This window comes from Sturnus vulgaris, chromosome 20 (genome assembly GCF_052056855.1).
Source record: "Sturnus vulgaris isolate bStuVul1 chromosome 20, bStuVul1.hap1, whole genome shotgun sequence".
Lineage (NCBI taxonomy): Eukaryota > Metazoa > Chordata > Aves > Passeriformes > Sturnidae > Sturnus > Sturnus vulgaris.
Genome location: NC_142262.1, coordinates 11,750,386 through 11,770,856, shown reverse-complemented (window position 1 = coordinate 11,770,856; position 20,471 = coordinate 11,750,386). Strand labels below are relative to the sequence as shown.

The 20,471-nt window shown below is 39.9% G+C and overlaps 1 protein-coding gene across 4 annotated transcripts in view; it reads left to right on the top strand.

The window, feature by feature from the left end:
* The first annotated feature begins 1,148 nt into the window (after window positions 1-1,148).
* The window catches only part of COX10 (cytochrome c oxidase assembly factor heme A:farnesyltransferase COX10), a 144,107-nt gene continuing 124,784 nt past the window's right edge, over window positions 1,149-20,471 (top strand). For 3 of the 4 annotated variants that reach the window (XM_088176584.1, XM_088176583.1, XM_014891225.2), the window contains exons 1-4: window positions 1,149-1,304; window positions 2,407-2,531; window positions 3,969-4,293; window positions 11,634-11,758. In XM_088176584.1, coding sequence (XP_088032710.1) covers window positions 1,262-1,304; window positions 2,407-2,531; window positions 3,969-4,293; window positions 11,634-11,758 — 618 coding nt within the window. In that variant the 5' untranslated portion in view covers window positions 1,149-1,261. Of the gene's footprint in view, window positions 1,305-1,414; window positions 1,604-2,406; window positions 2,532-3,968; window positions 4,294-11,633; window positions 11,759-20,471 lie in introns of those variants that run through there. The other variant, XM_088176585.1, reaches the window with a different exon arrangement.

Below are 20,471 nucleotides of genomic sequence, written 5' to 3'. Positions count from 1 at the left end.
GAGCTCTGGGCACTTCCTCATGGGAAAGGTGACCAAGATCTCCCGTCTGGCCCCAGCTCCCACGTGAACGCTGTCCCCTGTTCCTGCACCCCAAAAATGACACCCCTGTTCTTGCCTCAGGGTCACTGGCTGGTTTGCTGGGTGGGAAACTGCTCTGGCACTTCAAGATTGTTCTGCAAGGACAATCTCACCCACATCTCCCCCCAAGAACTGTTGTTCTTTGCCATGACAACTTTTTACAATAGAAAATCCTTAATTCAGTTTAGTTTAGTTGATACTTTTTTGTTTCATTGTTTGTTTCTGCATGGAAAAGGTGTGCTGAGCACATAGAGTGTATAATGGTCATTTATTTATATTTTAATCTCAGTGTTGATGATACATCTCAAGTTTTGGACTTGCACAATGGATCCTGTTGTACACACAAATTTTCTTCCTTGTTATATGGAGTGCTGTGTCCAGTTCTGGGCTCCTCAGTAGAAGAAAGACAAACTACTGGAGAGGGTCCAGTGGAGACCACAAAGATGATGAAGGGTCCATAGCATCTCCATATGAGGAGAGACTGTGGGAGCTGAGCCTGTCTAGTTTGGGGAAGACTGAGGGGGATCTCCTTAATGCATATAAATAGCTCCGAGGATGCCAAGAGGATGGTGCCAGACTCTTCTCAGTGGTGCCCAGTGACAGGACAAGGAGCAATAGCCATGAGCCATAACACATGAAATTCCACCTCAACATGAAGAACTTCTTTGCATGGAGGGTGGCCAGAGCCCTGGCACAGCTGCCCAGGGAGGGCGGGGAGTCTCCCTCTCTGGAGACATTCCACTCCCACCTGCCTGTGCTCCTGTGTCACCGGCTCTGGGTGATCCCTACCTGGCCGGGGGGGTTGGACCGGATGATCTCCAGAGGTCCCTTCCAACACAAACCATTCCGTGATTCTGTTATTTTAGGTCGTTTATTTTGTACTGGTGGGAGAGAGAGAGCCTTTTGACTCTTTCCACGCCGCTTTAATATATTCGCCTGAGGGATGTCTAACTTCGGTGTAAAAAAAATCTCTCACCAGCTCGGGGCACGGCCGCCCTTCACGGGAAAGCAGCGCTGGCAACGCTCCCGGCCGATGTCGACAAGAGCGCCCCTCCCACCGGGACAGCCCCGGTATGGCCGCTCCGCCTCCGCCGAGGGGCCGACCCGGAAAGCGTTTGGAGGTCGCGCTGGGAAGATGGCGGCGCCCAGGCCGTGAGGGGAGAGCGATGCAGCAGCCGCGGCCATGAGCGCCGCCCGCCGCTGCTGCCCGCCCCGGGCGCTCGCAGGTACCGCGGAGCCGTAGGGCCAGAAGGACCGCTGAGCGGGCTGGGCCGGGCCGGGGCTGCTCTGTGCCCGGAGCCTGCACGGCCAGGCGTGTGCGTGTTCCCGCGTGCCACGCTGCGCTGTGTGTCCTCCACGCGTGCTTGACTTTGGTGCTGTCCTATGGGTGCGGCTTCCTCTCAGTGCTGCTCTGGCAAGATAATCTTGTGGATAGTGTATATGCTAGTGGGACAGTCCTCTATTGGACGGTACTCCATCACCAAGGCTGCCTGAGCTCAAGCAGCGTTTGGACAACGCTTTCAAGGTCAGGGTGGGATTGTTGGAGGGCCAAGAATTGAATTCGATGATCCTTGTGGGTTTCTTCTAGCTCAGAATATTCTGTGAAAATGTGTCTTATTGGTGCTCAGGAATTTGGAAGAAACACCCAAAATTATTGGGATGTGCCTGCAGTTCAGTTTTGGGCCCCTCGGGATAAGAAAGTAAAGCAGTGTGTCCTGGGAAGGGAACTGAGCTGAGGAAGGGTCTGGAGCACGAGAAGCAGTTGTGGGAGCTGGGGGGCCTCAGCCTGAAAAAAAGGAAGAACTTACCATTCTCCACAATTCCCTCACAGGAGAGTGCAGCCAGGTGGGGGTCGGGTTCTGTTCCCAGCAAACAAGGGACAGGATAAGAGGAAGCGGCCATAAAATGTGTCAAGGAAGGTTTGTATTGGATATTAGGCAAAATTTCTTCACTGAAGGGGTGGTCAGGCACCGACACAAGCTGCACAGGACAGTGATGGAGTTACTATCGCTGTAAGGGTTCAGAAAACATGTGGGTGTAGTACTTAGGGACGTGGTTCAGTTGTGGACCTGGCACTGCTGGGTTAATACGCAGGCTTGATCTTAAAGACTTGATCTTTTTCATTTTTAATGATTCCATGATTCTGCACTGTCAGGTCTTTCTTTCTGGAGCAGCAAACATTTTCCCTCACCTGACCCTGGTTCCCATTTGTTGGAGTGTCCTGTATCACAGCTGATAGCAGGCACTGTAGTCTTAATTAGGAGCAAACTCAGTGGCAGAGAAGAAACGAATCTACTGTTACCTTTTTTCTTGTTTTCCCTTAAACAGGACTATTTGTTTGGCATCTGAGGAACAGTGGTGGACGGCAGGTACCGTGCCGCTTTGTGCACCTTTACCATGTGGCCAACGACAGGTTGATTACCTTTCAGTACTTCAACTTTCTCAAACGAATGGTAAGTTGAGTGTAGTTATCCCATGTTTCTCGTTCATCCTATGTGATAGGTCAAAATGGAGATTAGTTGATGAAATAATGTTTTTCTTATCAGCCAAACTCAGGCAATTCTAAGTGTCTTCATTTTTCACTAAATCAGAGTTAAGGCACTTTGTATCCTAAAACATCTGAAGCTGGAGGAAACCTTTTGTAGCCAGGACAGTGCCATGTGCTGCAAAGTCTCTCTGCTTGACAGGAGGCTTCTGTACCCTTGAAATAGGGCACTCATCTCCTGTTGAGATACATAACATTATTTTAAAATTATTATTTATAAAAATGCTAATAAAGTCACATTTTGGTTAGCAGTCATACAAGTGGAACTCACTTGTGGAGATGGTGTGCAGTGAGTTAATCAGTTTATTTGAGTCAAAATTCCTGAGCACATTAAGTTAATGGGTCACATTTACAGCGTGCTGTTAGTTTTAGGTATTAAAAGAGCTGTAATTATCATTCAAACCCTTGAAATTGCATCTTCTTTGACCAGTTGTATCATATGTAAGTGGATGGTAATAATTTTTTTTAATTGTGCTGCACATTTGAACTGTATTCACATCACTCATTCAGAGTTGCAGACCACTTTTCCTCATTGTAGTTATTACTGTGTACTTGAAATCAGGATTGGTTGAAAGTTCTGTCTTTTTATTCTTCTGGTGCTTGAAATATATAGAGTATTTTGGGGAAGGAAATGTGGAGGAGAATCTAAGTGCTCTTTTTCTTATTCTGTCTTTATTCTGAGAGCTCTAAAAGAAGAGTAAACAACTCTCTCCTAATTTGTTGTTCCATATATGTTCCTTTGAAATTCATAGTTTCATTAATGAACAAAAAGTTTGGCATAAATAATAATAGACTTATGTGGGAGATGATTTTTTTATCATCGGTGGTAGATTGTATTTTTTGGCATATTTTTAATTTTTTCATTTCTTAAATATGCAGAAGTTTAGTACTTATATTTGGAAACTGAAGTTATATGGGCATTTGCATATTTCTCTGTTTAGAGGTGAATTTTGTTTGGTCAAATGATCTTGGAGGCCGTTCCAACCTTTATTATTCTGTGGAATTGATTAGTTGTAAGTCAAATTGTACTACCTGGTGGTTTTGAATATGAACAAGAATTTGCTCTTGTACTTATGAGGGAGGAAGTAAACTTATTCAAATGCAATTCTCCAAGCTTACATAAACATTGATTCAGCTGTGAGTTGTAAAGCTGCTTTTGTAATATCTAAGCTAACTTCAGAAGCCTTTCTGTGTGTGAAATAAGTGTCTGAAATTCAGACTAACTCACCTGTGTTACAGAAGTAATTCTCCTAACAGGAATAAAATAGAAATAATATTGTTGGTTTTAATAAAGTGAAATGGACCGCAATATCTTTATCTATTTAACGTCTCTCATTGTATTTAGTATGTAACACGGTGCAACAAAGACCTCAGCCAACGAGCCAAACCCAAGTCCGATTCAATTGTGTCTCCTTTTCATGAGCTTCAGCAGTTGGATCAAGAAAAAAAGGTTGTACACAAAATTAGCCCAGTTCCACCTGTTCATCAGTTGTGGTCTGAGACATCAGGCAGAAATGAGTTGAGAGAAATGAAATCAACTGCAGAAACTGAACACTCAGTCATACCAGTGGGAGCTGAATCCAAAGAAGACAGACAATGGAAAGAAATGAAGCTACGGCTGGATGATTTGCCAGGAATTTTGGCACGCTTGTCCAAAATCAAGCTTACAGGTATTACTGGTAATTTTTCCTCATTTTTTTTGCATTCTGCTTGATAGCAGAATTCTTTGGGATCTTACTGGTATGGTTTAGGTTTGCATGTAATAATTCTCACTTTACTGATGCTAAGTTGGATCAATTTCATCAAGTATGTGCTACGAAAATGGTTTTATGGAAGCATTTAATAGTTTTCCCATTCAGTTTGTTTAAAAACAATGAGAGGAGCTTTTGTCCTGCTGTCAGCTGGTTTCTGGGAAATAAGCAAGTGTTAGTAGACAGACTACAGTGTAACTGGGTAAGGAAGTGAATTTACAAATATTGTGTTCGGTATTTGAAGTTGTCTTGCTTAAGTTTACTGGTGTTCAGTCTTATTTACATACCTTTCGCTGTAGTACTTCTGGTTGTGATATTAGCACTAGAAGTCCCAACATAAGATACTCAAAGTAGTTTCCTGAATTAGAAAGGAAAATATTTGAGTCTGACCAATTGAATATTATAAAAGAAGATCTGATTTACTTTTCAGTCAATGATAGTGTTGTCTTCAAACCATCAATTTGTTAAGCAATTGCCTTGTAGCCTTAACTACATTTTGTCTTGTTCAAGTAGGAATACTTGACAATTAAGTTACTGCTTTACCAATAGGTAGTGCAATGTCTACTTTTATTTCTAAGGAAGCTTTCATGATCTGACCAAAGCCTTACATCTCATCTATGGTATAAAGTCCAAGAACAGAAATGTAATTTCCTAAGTCATTGCCTGGGTGCTCTCCACTGGATCAGGTGAACTGCTGATAACAAGACTATTCTTTGCAACAAAAATTTGTTATAATGAATGTCCTGAATTCAATTTACTTTTAAAACTTTTTTGTCTTGCAGTACATAAGTTTTTATTGTTTATTTTTTTTTGGAAAAGTTTTGCTGACCACATAGAGTGTATAATGTTAATTTACATTTTCATCTCATTCTTGCTGATACATCTTGTGTTTCGGATTTGACACAACTGATCTTGTTTGCACATTCAAATTTTCTTCCTCATTGTTTTTAGAAAGCCTGAGGGCATTTATTTCGTGCTGGTAAAGAGTTTGATGAGATTAAAACATGTATTTTGGTATTTTACTATATCACTTTAACATATTAGACTTGGAAATTTCAAATTCTGGTTATACAAGGCTCTCACTAGCACATTCAGCAATTATGAGGATTTGCAGCAACTTTGTGGTACGTACAGCCTCAATTATTGCCTCATCCTTCTTTCTGCATTATACAGGTTTTGCCTTTTTTCCCTTAATGCTGTTCAGTTTTAGTAATACTTTATTTCTGTTGGGGTCACCATGGGTAACTTGGAAGTGCTGTGTGAGGCATATTTTCATTAAGGTGATTTTATTGAAGTGTGTGTTACATGAAATTGAATTGTGCTAGCTGTTGAAGTAGAACTAAATTTAAAAATTTCACTAGATCCAGAAATGAAAACTTACAATGTGATGATTAAGAGGCGAGAGAGAAAATTAACTATTGTTGAAAGCACTTTAAGTGTTTTTTTTAATGTTTGCTGATGGGTAAGCTCAGTGCTTGTACCACATCTCAGTGTTACTGGTGCTCCTCAGAATGGGAGTTTCAACAGCTTTAGCAAGGTGCAGGAGTGTAATTTTCAGGAAGAAACAATTTCATGTGATACTTTTTTATGTGGCCTCCAAGTTGCTGCAAAACTCTTCAGCAGTTCCTGGTAGCCTCTTTTAACTAGGCAAGCAGCACTCTGGATTTAAAACAGGATATAGAAGGCAAAGGTTAAGGACTTTCATTCCCTTCAGGACTGTTGTTTTCTATGAGAGTGCCTCTTGAGGTGTGAGCTTGACTGCTAATTTCTGAACAGCTGTACCATTTTTAATCCAGCTGGCAAGCCTTTTGGGAAAGGGACTGTGATTTTAGCTTATCTCTTCTCTCTGCTGTGCCAGGAAGATTTCTTGATCCAAGGTAAGTGTGTTAAACTTCACCTATTGAGAAGGTATAAAAAGATACAGAAAAAAACTTAACCTCTTTTCTCGTTGTGATCTTTTTGTGTTTGGTGTGCAGATTTTTTGGAAGTGGAAAGTGTAAAATAGTAAGTTGGATGAAGAGGACTTCGTAGGAGAGGAGTTCTGTTGCTGAGCTTTATTGGTCATGGGATAGTGTAGGAGATAAGCAGGAATAATACTGTATGTAATATTTAGAGCCATGAAAATTTTTTCCAACTTGTGTAATCATTTAGACAAATTATATATTCTGTAAAGACAATGGTGTTGTAGTTCTTTGATTTTAGTTTTTTAAAGAATAAATTCTCTGAGGTCAGTTTTTAAGTTGCAAATGTCATACAACTCAGTATTTTGTTCCTTTTGCCCATGAAGCTCTGATAGATCTCATGTCCTGTGTATTTTTTTGGCAGACACTTCATTTATACTTTTTAGAGTATGAAACAACAAAAAAACAAACTCTGCGTGGTGCTAAAATGGGACTTCCTTATGCTCTGTTCTTTTCCCGCTGCTGCTGGAAAGAGATTTTTTGTTTGTAGTATGAACTGTACTTCACCTTTGAAAAGAAATGAGTTTTGCTATTTCCATACCCTCCTGCTTTGTGTAAACTGCAGCTTTTGTTACTCTGCCATTAGAGGCTGTGCCTTAAAAACAGGAACAGATTTTTGTTTATATTCTTTTGCCATAGAAAACAATTAGGAGACATTTAATTAAATGTCACATAATCTACCTTTTTGGAAGCAATTTCCATCCTTTCCTGTCTCTGTGGTGTTTTATGTTGGCTGCTCTCTGAACAGCTGTATCCAACCATCCAGGCACTTGGAAAGTTAATGGTTTCTGATAGGTTTTCAGAATTATAAATGCATTGTTTTCAACTTGATCCTAAAGTTGACATGTAACTGAAAACAGGAGAGAGACAAGGGAAGGAATGGGAATAGGAGGAAATTCTGGTGATTTATAATGTGCACACACACTAGCAATTTCAGGTTGTCCTGTCATCTTAAATTTAACCTCAAGTTTAGATTTAAGTAATGTTTTCTCCAAGAATTACAGATGAAAACTCAGATGAACTATGCATAAAACCACAGGAAAATCAAAGTTCAGTTTTTAGTTTGGGCAAACTGATGAAAGCATGGTATGAAAAAAGCTGAATATTCTCTTAGATAATGCTCTACGGTTTGTGAACATTTCCTTGTTGTTGCTCCTATAGCATGTTGGTCTTTCTTTGAGGACGAGCAGCTAAATTGGAACAAGCTGTCCAATCCCTGGAAGTGTTCAAGGCCAGATTTGATGGGGCTTGGAGCAACCTTGGTTAGTGGAAGGTGCCCCTGCCTATGGCACGATGTTGGAAGTAGAATATCTTCAAGGTGCCTTACAATGCAAACTGTTGAGTGATTCTATGATTCTGTGATGTACAGCACCCTATGTCTTTAAGAAAAGACTGAACGTGGCACTCAGTGCTCCAGTCCAGCTGACAAGGTGGTTATCAGTCAAAGGCTGGACTTGATCTTGGAGGTCTTTTCCAACCTACTTGAATCTGTGATTACATAGCACCTGTCTGAGAGGTGGATCAACATGGGTGGACAAATATTGTAATTTCTGAGCATTTTCAGTTTTGAAGACTAAACCAGAATTTTTTTTCACGTCTTGTTATAAGAAAATAATTATTTTGTGTGTAGTAGGAAAAAGCTGGAATTTATTGGATGAATTGATTCTGTATAGGTTTGTGTCTGTGGAATAGTGATCCTCTAGCACAAATGTGCTGAACCTGAAATCAGAAGCTTGAGATATTTGGTACTGATTGAAGAAGTGATTGTGAACATCCTGCTTCATCTCTTGTCTGTTTTGTATTGGTGACAAGAAGATGATGAGGATCCAGTTTTGATAATGACTCTTGACTCTTACCAAACTGCAGCAATGACTAAATAACAGGCCTGTGTTGTGTTTGTAGGCTGAAAGTCTGGTAACAGCAGCTATAGTAAAGATGCATCTGCTTTAGTGGAGTTCCCATATGTTCCCAATTGATTCTGGAATAATATCATTTATTCTTTAAATGATAACTTCAGTATAGCCAGAAACTTTGTCAAAGATTTATTGGTTGTTATTGTTCTGGTTATTGCTAGTCTACATTTATTAACAGTTCTAAATATATTTCATATACTTGTCAAAGTAGTTCTTCTTTTGTGATTATTAAACCAGTAACTATTATCCCATCAAAGAAACTAAAGCTGAATAGTGGTAGCTTTCTGGCACTTGGTTTTCCATGCTACAAAAAAAATTAATGAAATAAAAATAGACCATTATTACAGTTCATTTTTAGCAAAGTATCTTAAAGTTGTTTAATGGTAAGAAGAGGTTATCTGCTCTGTTTGTAATATTGCACTTGAAGTTTGCATGATTTGGTGTAGACTTGTTTCAAATCATTGTTCCAAATTTAAGTTTGCTTCAGGAGCTTGGCCTTTATTAGTGTGCAGGTTATATAATCTGTATCAAACTTTGATGTGCCTAAACAAACCTGGATTTACAAAGGGTGTGGTGGTCAGGTGGGTAGCACTAAATACTGCTGCTACAGTTGGTTTTCCAGAAACCAAAGTGAGAAAACTCAGGAAGGAATATGTCTTCAGCTTTTGGAAAACTACTTTCTTTAAGGGCTATATAAACATTTGCTGTAAAGCAGTGAAATTATTTCTTGAAAAAAATGTACAAGTGCACTTGCTTTTCTCCTTCCTTATCACCAGTACAGGAGTGAAAGGGAATTCTAGAGCAGGACTGATTTGCTTTGGCTTTCTGTGCTTTTATTTTGGCTTGGCTACTTTTTAGTAGTAGGTAAACAAAATATGGCATAGTGATTCACAGGCCATGTGAAATACAGAGGGTTTATAAAGGCAGAGCACATTGTGATGAAGTGGAAAAGGAATGTAAAGAACACACTAAACTTTTGGACTGTATTTTTATGCCAGAAACATTATAATTCACTCTTTGTCACCAATCCATTAGCATTTTCTTTTTCATCTACATTGACGTGGGAGACAAATGTCCCCTGTTAATTTTTGTTAAAGCTAAAAATGTTTAAAAGACTGAAACTAAGGCTTAGGCTGAGATCATAATTTTAAATCTTGGCTCCCTTTTGAAGAGCGTGTATAATGCCAGCACCCATCAACAAGTCTTGAAAGGATCGATTCCATCTATTATGCAATAAGGTGAAGTTAACTTGGCCCCTAATGCACTAAACTAACAGGGATTAAAAAACAAACAGAGCCAATGACCTCATTCCCTTGATGTGATCTCAATTAAATATACTTTTCCTCCATGAGGGAAGTTGAAGAGTAAATTATTGCTCCTACAGTTAAAGAAATAAACTTCCCAATCCAAAGGAAGCATTTTTCTATTTATTGCTAGTGTGTTGTATTGGAATATCTGGGCGATGAGGGAAGCAGGGGATGCCTGGTGTGCAAACCCTGGCCAAACAAGAAAAAATACCTGCTTTAATGGGATGTACTGCAGCCTTTTTAAATGAGATCCTGATAAGTCATGCTGAAATGGCTAAAATTAATCTGGAGAAATCAATGGGGACTTTAATTAGTGCTGTAACTGTACAGTGTTAGAATTTCTTTGGGGTCAGGGTAGTGGTAATGTTATACTGACTGTTTGCCAATCCATTCCACCTTTCTTCTCCAGTAAATGAGTTGGTGTTTTCCCATAATAAATTGGTGTAAAGTGCTCTCTAAGATAAGTTTTAATTAAATTCTTGTCTAGAAGTGAGCGTGTGATTTATTATGCAAAAAAAAAAGAATGTAATCACTCTTGGAAATGCAAATGCCACTGTTCACTGCCATTTTCAGTGCATTTTTTAAACTCTCTCAGTTGTACCAATGCATTTTGTGTTTTCTTGTGCATTCCTAAGGAGGATTCAGGAGTTTGGAAACTAAGACGGTATTGTGTTTATATAATAAATAAGATCTAGTCATTCAGAGGGATCGGTACCTTCATGTTCATTTGTCTGGGGAAGCAGCAGAATCTGTGGTTCTTTCAGAGCTGCTCAGAAAGGTGAAGTTCTGTCATAGATCCACTGTATTGTAGATGTAGCCTGTGAATCCCTAACAAGGCTAAATAATTAATACTTATTATAATATGTATTTTCTTATAATAATGTTCAGCCATCAATGCATTTTAATACTTAGAGAAAAGTTTTGATGAGCAGCAAGTTTACTCCACTGTGTTTTTAGGATTAAATCCCGAGGTTCTTACGCAGGCACAGTTCTTGAAATGAGCGCTTTGCATGTGCCTCCTTTACTGGCAGGTCTCTGCCATGACATTTAGTTTTTCATCTTAAGTAGTGCTGCTTAATAGATAATCCGAGTATTTTCAGTCAGCAAAGATTATTTATTTGTCATTTAACTTCAGACAAAAAGGAGACTTTGTAGGAATCAGGAAAAGAAGAACATTTTGGTCCTTTGATTTAAGGTAGCTGAGGTCTGAAACATGTAACTACATCATAATATAATTTAAATACCTTCTGTTTAACAACTAATAATTTCAGATTGTTAGGTTCAAGGTCACGTGCAAGATGTTCCATAAGTGTGCTGACTTTTATAGTACAAGAAATTTGACATGTCATACCATTTCTTGCCAAAAGTGAAGTTTTTGAGACCTGTTATTTGGCTAATTACAATATTAGGATTGAAACCTGGGTAATTTTTATTTTAAGGATGTGACTTGCAGTACTGTACTAGAGTTACAATTTTTCATGACAAAACTGAAATGGATTTTTATGAACCCACTCAAATGTTGAGGCCATTAAGTGTCATTGGTCCCTGTGATGAGGTGATTGTACTTTCAGCCCAAAGTGGGCATATCAAATAGGAGCAGTGGGACCAGAGATTGCAGTGAAATTACTGTATCTACATGCCCCAAGTGTCTTTTTGACTCTGCACTGCTTAAATTCTTGCTATAATTTGATATAAAGCAAATATCTCAGTGTGGGATTTTTCTTACTGTTTTTCTTCTGCGTTAGACTTTGCAGTGATGTGTGAGTTACTGGAGCAAATATGTGTCCTGTGCAATAGGGAATACAGAAACAGTTGTATCCTCACATCTTTTGCTAATGTGCTGCTGCTTTTGGGTTCATTATTTCATCTCTGGCAGTTCTCCTTCTCATATTTGATTTCTTTATCTAGAATGTTCGCATTAATTGTGCCCAGTTCCTGTAGCTACTGTGAGCCATAAATATAGCAAAAAGTTTATCTGCACAAGACTTCTTTCAGGGTTTGAAAGCCATAACTCTAGTGTTATGTAAAAAGATGGTTTCTTGCTGATGCTTTGATCTGTGCTCTCCCTTGTGTTGCAGCTCTGGTCATCAGCACTGCATCTGCTGGCTTTGCCATGGCCCCGGTCCCTTTTGAGCTCACCTGTTTCCTGCTCGCCTCCCTTGGAACTGGCCTGGCATCCTGTGCAGCCAACTCCATCAATCAGGTCAGTCCATCTCCTCATCTGTACAGCAAACTGGTGTTGTCCTGGCTTTTGAAACGCTGCCAGGAGTGTGACTTGATGGCTGGGAGTGCTGTGCCTTCAGCTGCTGCCAGAGCTCTGAGCTACTAAAACTGACACCACAAAAGTAATACATGCCTGAGGATTCAAGTTGCTAGGCACAGTGTGTTTTTATAGAATGGAGTTGATGAGGTTTTAAGCCTCACAATAATAATGTTTACCTTGGTAATTCCCAAGCCTGGGTGCTTGGAAATGGCAGGAAGAACTGGGTAATTGGAGTGTAAGAATAGGCAGCCTTATGGACTGGATTTTTTGGTTGTGTTATTATATGACCTTGTTGGATTTGTCTTAAGAGTGGCTCAGATCCACTTTAAACATCTGCAGTGGGACTTCAGTGGGAATTTGTCCAGGCTGGGATCATGGAATCTCCTGCTCATCTGCAGAACATACTGAGAACTTCCATTGTATGGGGATTGTTTCATGCCAGAGATGTTCCAGGTGCCTGAACTTGAGCTTCACTGCATGTGTCAACATCCCTTTGGATCTTGATGGTGTTATTGGCTCTCCTGCACTCAATTGTGAAGCACAGTGGCTTTTGGGCTCTCTCTACCTCCCAAAGGAAAGCCTAACTAGTGAACAGGTACTAACACTTGCAGTCCTGAAGGAGTTTCAAAGTGTAGTAGCCCTGGTCGGTCACTTTCAGTTGTAGATGTGGCCTGGAAAAAGAAAGAGCAGCAGCAGTGCCACATGTCAGAGCACTTCATGGTTTCAGCAATCCCTTGTGAGTGCTGGGACTGCAGTAGTGGAGGTTTCCTGTGATCCACACCCTGGAGTCGGCTTGGTTGAGTTGGGCTCTTTGATGTTTACACCTTGTAGCACCTCAGTTGTAGGCATAGGATGTGTTTTTGGGATTGCACCCATCAGCACACATTTTGCTCAGCCTGAAGTAAGTCCTGTTTACTGTCTTTATAGGTTTTAGTGTTTATTTCATTGAACTTAAAACTGGAGCAGGCAGCTAACTCTGTTTTCTCTGCAAAATGGAAAGGATGATGCATGATTTTTAATTGCTTGGAAATGTTTAGGTAGCCTGCCTAACTTGGAAACACAGAGATAGCCTTGAAAAATAATTTCAAGTAAGTCACGCTATTTTCTGAAGGATACATTTAGTTATCATGTATGTATTTTTCACTCAAAGGCTGGGTGGAAAAGCTGTCATAACTAAGGTTAAATTTTTCTGGGTTTTGATACAATTTTAAATGTACTCCTTTTTCCTCCCTTTTTTTCTTTACTACCTTTCTAATATTAAAATTTAAATTTATGGGTTATCCTTTGAAGTATTTACTGTCATATGTACCTTCACTTTTGATGTGGATACTACTGGATTAAGAGAATTAATGATTGCTTATTTAGCGACTCCTGTGCAACTTGTCTTGAGATTTTGCTGGATCTTCTGAGAGGTGGCATTCACACACAAATAACAGGCTTTCTTTGTCTTCAGCTTCATGTGTTGCTCATTGTATTTTGTCCCAAAAGTAGGCACTTTTTAAACTCTTGGAAGCCATTTTTTGGACTCTTGAATTACTCCGGAGTACAGGAATTCTGTGATGTAATTTGGAATTGGACACTTGGGATAGGAAAGGGGAGTTAGGAGGAGTGCAGTAACTGTGTGCTGGGGCTTGTATTTCACTGTTTACTCACGGCAAGTTACTCCAGCCTCACGGTGTGTCAGACTGCCTTTCACAATTTCAGCTGAACACTTTAAATTTTCACACTCACTCATGTTGAGCCACTTGCCTATGTAGAGAGACCTTGAAGGCAGACTACTCCTACTAAAATAAAAAAAGGAGTAGAGTTGGTGAGGAAGCAAAAGGAAAGAGCTGTGGTTGCTGATCTGTTGTTTATCAATGGATGCTTTCAGTTGTTGAGTGCCCTTTTCCCAGTGTTACCATGTCTGAATTGGCTGGGAATTTAATTTTCCATAAATACTTAAAGCTTGAGTAATCCATCTCAACTGTTGGGAAGGAGCACATTTGACTTGGAACTTCCTTTATTGCTACTTTGCTTTGTCCATTGCTCCCCATACACATCCCCTTCTCTGGCAGCTCATGACTCATGTTTCCCCTGTTGCTCCTCGCTATTCCTTAAGGACCTTTTTATATGATAACCGTCTTTCCGCTTCCCATATTGCTATAAATCTGTAGATCTTTAAGGGCAACTCATCTTTCCCACTCCTCATTTTCCTGATAAATCTATGTGCACAATTTACAGTCCCCCCATATGTCGTGGGAAGGTAAAGTGTGAATTGTGTAAGATTCTTCCCTGTGATTTAGGACAGGATGTGAGGAGCCTGGTCTTGTGAAAATGTAATGAAGATTCTGTAAAATTCATGGAAGTATTGATAGAAACTTGTAACTGTTCAGGTTCTGAGCTTTGAGGGGTTGTTTTTCGTTTTTTTGGTTTTTTTTTCCTTCTCTCAACTACTTGATTTTAGCAATCTGGTAGGAGCTGGGACAGTTTTACCCCAGTGAATTAAGCTGAATTAACTATTTAAGTTGACTTAAGTCCTGGGGCGGGACCCAGGCCTGTGTTAAGCTGTACACAGACACCAAAACATTGTGTTTGTTTCAGACCAACTGTGTAAAGAAATAAATCTTCTAATTGTTAATTTTTCCTTGTTTTCAGATGGTTGTACGTCATACTTTTAACTTACTTTTTCCTGCAAGGGCCAGAAAGTTACAAAAATATACTTAAGTGGAGATCCTCGCCCCACTTTCAGTGTTTTTAACAAGAAAGCAATTAAAAAAACTGGTGCGAATTGACAACTTTGTATTTTTTATTGTTTATAGAGGTACGGTCTGGATATTTATCCAGATGTGTATTTAGAAAAAAGTTTCACAATCCCCAGATTTTAAATTCTAGCAGTGCTTTCCAAGGCAAATAGGAAGAGCACATTTTGATGGTGATTCTGTGAAATTGATCAATGATTTTTAAGGAGCTTGTGACTTACTGTTTTGTGACTTGAGAGTGAAGAAATCATATTGGAAAATACAGACAAAAAATACAAAAGGGAAAGGTAGTGCCTGTAGTACAGCAAGGTAATTCTAGAAACATTTGTTTAGAAAATGTCAAGAAAAGTACCTTGGAATAATTATTGTCAGACAGAAATTTTAGAGAAGCAGACTTGGGCTGGTGGAAAATGTGAATTCTGGGGATCTGGATAAATATCACAGGGTCCTTGGGTTTTCCTGTGGAGTGTGTTGGCTCTGTGGGCTGTGAGGGAGGAAACTCCTATGGGAAGGTGCCAGAGAACAGGTAGTGTTTTATTTCTCTTGTCCTCCACCAGTGTTTCTGGCTGTGCCTCACTCCTTCCTATCACAATACTTCAGAGTTGTACCTCACACCTAATCCAGCATCGCAGTGTCTCCCATAGCCGGTGTTGCCTGGTTCTCTTCCACATCATCCAACACCACGTTATGCCCTCCGGCCCTTCGGAATTGTACTACAACATGTCACCACTTCTCAGTCCCACCTGCTAAAATGGCTTTTGTCTTTTTTTTCCCCTTTTTCTAACAGCATTCTTTCTTTTTTCCGTCATTGAAATAACCTAAAATTATTTCGGACAGGTGTTCTTTATTGGTATTCTGTCTTTTGAAAATAACTGTTATTTTACAGTGGGTTTTAATTAAAAAAAAATCAGGTAATGCATTTACCAAGGACTGGATTGAGATACATGGTGTCTGTAACATTACTAAGCTAGCCAAAACCTCCAGAAAATCTCATAAGGGATCAGTCTTCTTAATTGTAGTTATGGTAAGGAAATGGAAGTATATTCTGGTATTTCGTGTTGTAAACACTGCATGTAAGTCTTGAATCAAACAAATAAATGCTTTAGTGTTGTTCCTTCCAAGTTACAAATAAATTAAGTAAACTCTTGGTTTTTTGATTAGTGAAGACTAATTTGGTAACTTCTTCTTTCCCATACTCCAGGCTGTCATAGAAGTGAAGTGGGAGAATTTTTTATATTAAATTGGTTAATAATCTTTTGCTTTTTCATAGCTCTGGTTTTTGATTTTTGAAAGCTCACTCAGGCTTCAAGGAGTGGAGGCTTACATTTATATTACAGAGAAAACATGTCATTTTTGAGACTTCTAAGATAGTCACCTCTGATTTATGGAGGAGGAGATAAAACATGAAGAGATGTTTACAACACAATACACGGCATTAAAATGTTAAAGGAATCACATGCACATTTTATATGTCAAGTACATTCTTCTGCAACTGCGGCATGGTTAAAAAGTGGGAGAGAACTATAAAGATGAAAGTGGGATGTTTAAAGTGGTTTGAATTTAGTAACTGAGAGATAAAATGATGTGCTTGAGTTTGACTGATGATACCTTGACAAGGAAGTACACTGGGCTGAATGTCTTAGCTGAAGTGAGAGAGCTGAAAATGAGGAATACCATAAATATGTTATCCAGCATGAGAGAACAAATGTAAGTTAACATCCCTGTCCCTTCAGGGTCTGATCTGATGGCTGTGTTTTGCTCTTAAAGTCTCATCTTCTCCTGACAGCAGTGATTCCTTAGAAGTGTAGCTGGAAGGAGTGGGAGGGATGGGTTATTGTTAAAATAATGGAGTGAAATTCGGGGTTTGAGTTCAATTACCAGCACAGGGAACCTGCGTGTGATCTTTGGTGTAAGACAAACTATGAAGGTCATTTGGATGCTGCAGAAGGCTGAATAAAGTAAAAACAGGGCAACCTTTCCTCCAGTTGTCAGTCCACTTACTGGATTATCCTCACTGAAAAAGAAGTCTGGTCTTTTATCTGGTCTTTATATATAGTCTTTTGGGTTTTTAAACCATCACCTCTTATCACAGCAGGCATTACTAAAAAAGTCTGTCCTCATCTTACTAGTCTTCTTTAAGTATTGAAAGGCTGCAATGAGACTTCCCCAGCTGAACGCCCCCACATTTCCTAGCCTTTCTCCAGAGCAGAGGTGCTCCAGCTTCCAGCCCTCAGCATCTCCATAGCCTCCTCTGGGCTCGCTCCAGCAGCAGCTCCACATGCTTCCTGTGCTGGGACCCCAGAGCAGAGAGAGCTTGGCTGGTGGTGTCTCACCTGAGCAGAGCAGAAGGGCAGAATCCCCCTTTGATCTGCTGCCCACAAAAAAAAAAAAAAAAAAAAAAAAAAAAAAAAAAGTTTTAAGAACTCTGTTATAGGAAAAGAAAACCACCACCCCAATGGTTAAAGTAATACATAGAAAGTGGTGGCTAGTACTAGCTAGATGCCTGAGTAGTTGATGAAGTGGAAAATAAAAATAGCATGATTCTGTCCCCTGTCCCCTTTCTCTTTAAGCCCAGTAAAGAAATTCAACACAAAGGAGAACAACAGTAGTTCTCTTCCCCAAAACCAGCTGTGTTTTTGGTGTTGTCTCCATACCAAACTTCTCCTACCAAAGAAGTATTTTATTGAATGTCCATGGAGTAGGAACTTTTTATTCTGATGCTAATGTTATTGATATGCTCTGCTCCAAGTTGGAGGAACTGACCTCTGTCAGATCATGCAACCCACTTCCACTCAGTGCAGGAGGTTTTTGCTAAGTAAACTCCTCAAAGTTATTTCCTGCCCACTTTTGAAATCTCTGAAAATTTATTTTGTTGCTCCTTTCCCTCACAGAAAACTGCACTGTAATGTTGGAATGAGAGAACTCATTTTAAATGCCAACAAGATTTGCTCTATACAATGTATGCAAACATTATATAGTTGAATGACTGAAGTGATTTAGAAATAATCTGAAATTACTTTCTAAGGTTTTGGCTTCCCAGATCAGAATAATTCATGCCTAGCTTATAGCACCTTTCCTTTCCTGCCTCTGCAATGATCCCACTGGCAGGCGCTTACCCTTTTCCTGGGCATGGCAAGTGTCAATCAGCTCAGTCAGACCACACTCCCCCACTTCCAGTTGCTCATTTGGGATTTATACCTGATGCATCTCTGTCTCTCTGAAGTTCCTTTGTTTTGACTGAACTGATTGCCTGTAGCAGCTGCCTGGCCTTTCATCTGCCCCCCCCTCCCCATTCCTGCTAGCGATCAAACAGCTGGCAGGAGGGGTTATTAAAATCTGGTGTTGAACTCCACACTTCAGGACTGTCAGTGGCAGAGGCAGTCTGGGATGTAATTTACAGTGGATAATAAATACAAGAAAAGTGCAACACTGGAAGTCTATCTTGTGCTCTAAAGTGTGTTGATATATGCTGCTTTGATATTTTAACTGCTAGGCAGCCTTTATTAGTGGTCATTGAAGATCATAACTTACAGTTCCAACAGATGATTCATAATTGCAACAGTTGGATCAAGTTAGCATGGTGGAATTGTTGATAATGGAGTAGGACTAGCTCAGCTTGTGAGGATGTATTTCATGAGCAGTGAGAATGATGAGCATTAATGAGAACCAACCTCTGAAGGACCGATACATTTCAAATGCAGATTGTCTTTGCAGAGCGTGAATCATTGGACCTACAACTGACGCTTGATAAAGGGTCTTCAAAAAATATTCTAATGCATATCATTGTTGAAAGAAATTCTCTTTGCTGGCATGCATATTGTGTGAGTATGGTAGGCAAAGGGTCTTAAAGTGGATGGATTCACATAATCCTTAAGGACTTAGACCCCAGAAAGACAATAAAGATGAGCGTAATGATGCATTTGTTACTACTTTCCCACCCTCTGTGGCTCTCATTATTAGCATAAAGCTTCAGATTCTAGGGAGTTTAAGTCAAAGTCTTTTGATTTGATTCTTTCTCTTGTGTTGCATCTCATATATATTAAAATCTAACAATGACAAAAAGAGCAGATAAGAAAATGAATTTAATGTTATGTCTCCTTTTTATGGATCATCCTGCTTCCTAATTTGATAAAGACAGTTTTCTGTGGATGCAAAATAAGTATGTGCCATTGTTAACAGGGCAGACTCGCTTTCTCTCCCTGGTTGTATTGTTGATGAGCAGCTGATTCCCTAAATGAACACCAGCAAGGTGGTAGGGTGGTAAAGGGAAATTTTTGTAGATGTCAGTGTGGGGACTTCAGTCTCCTTTGTACTGCTGGGACAGACAGAGCAAGGGAAATGACCTCGTGGTCCTCTGTTTTCTTTGCATCTGAAACTGTCCTTTCATCTGCACGTGCATTGGTGATAGACCAATGGGCTGGGAGTGAACAGGTTCCTGTTATTCTGAAGTACCAATGTGATGCACAGGAGCTTTTGGGTGGCAAGTTCAGAAGCCCCTTAACTTCTGTGCATACAGAGATCCTTGAGATGATGCATTTGGATGCAACAGGATGTTTTGTCTCAGTAGCACCACACTCACAGGTTCTGTGGAAATACTGGGTGCAAGCAAGGTAGGGGGTAAGAAAGAAATAATTTACCAAGTGATGGATTGTCAAGGATACTTCAGTGATGTGGGGTTCCCTTTAGATCCAGTGCCAAATTTCCCCTGGAAACCCTGATCACGGGCAGAACAAAGGAATTTCAAAGGGCTGAAATGAGGGACTGTGAAGAGAGGACTAGACAAAAGGGAAAACCTAGTACTTAATAAGATTTATCTGGCCTTTTGATGCATAGGGGTATTGCCTTTCTAAGCTTAGAACAGTGAAAATAACTATTCTTTTTTGTCAGTCATTAAGTATATGTTTTGACATTTCCAAGTAGCTCAGAATTCCTTCAGCAGTGCAAGTATTAAATTCTAACCTTATTAGATGAGTAGTGAAATGTCACTTTCTTTTTGTAATTTAAATGGTGCCGTATTCAACCTGTTTATTGCCTTGAATTAGACTCCTGACAGTTTCAGAAACAGCAGTACAGGACCTAGTGTACTGTGCTGTATGAAACATAGCAACAATGTGGCAAAGTTTGACTCAGAAGGGTTAAGGAAAATTATTTCCTGGTTCTTTGAAACAGCCTACTGATACCATTTCTTTGGGAAATAGCTCATTGAAACACAAATCCAGAGCATTCTTGCAGTCCCTTTCCTTTTGAATTATTTTAGGGCTCTCATCAAATTTCCATTGTTAAAAAATGTTACATAAATACCACGAGTTCAGATTCTACTTTGTCATCTTAACATTGGAAAGGATTTATGTGCAGTAAAACCGAGTAAAAGTCCTCTTGCTTTAATTTTCCATGACTGTTGTTTCTGTTAAGATAAAGTTTCATTCTGCTTTGACTTTTGACTTTTTTCCACACTGGTTGTCAACTGCCTGTGAAGAGCTGATCTGCCTAGGAGAGAGCTGATTGTGTTTTGCTGCAAGCCTGGGCTGGACCAAGTACTTGAATGCTCTTGTTTGTATGGGCTGCAAGAAGTTCACTTACCTTGTGCACTTTTGACTTATTTTTTCCAAAGCTGCAAGGCTTCACAGGAAGGTATAGTGCAATGCTGGCTTTTCTGACCTGATCTGCCACAGGCTGGGACAGGCACGTGTCCCAAGGGAATCATCCCTTTGCTGTAGCTTGTAATAGAGAGAAGGAAGAAGAGGTACCCCTAGGACATGCCAGAAGGGACAGGGAGGGTCTTGGCGCACCTTTTCCTAGGAAAGACTGGAAGAGCAAATGGTATGAATGTTTGCCACTGGAAAGAGAAAGAATCTTTGTGCAGTTGCTGGGACTGCTGGAACTGTGAGGTTAAAGGAATGAAACTCTTGTTT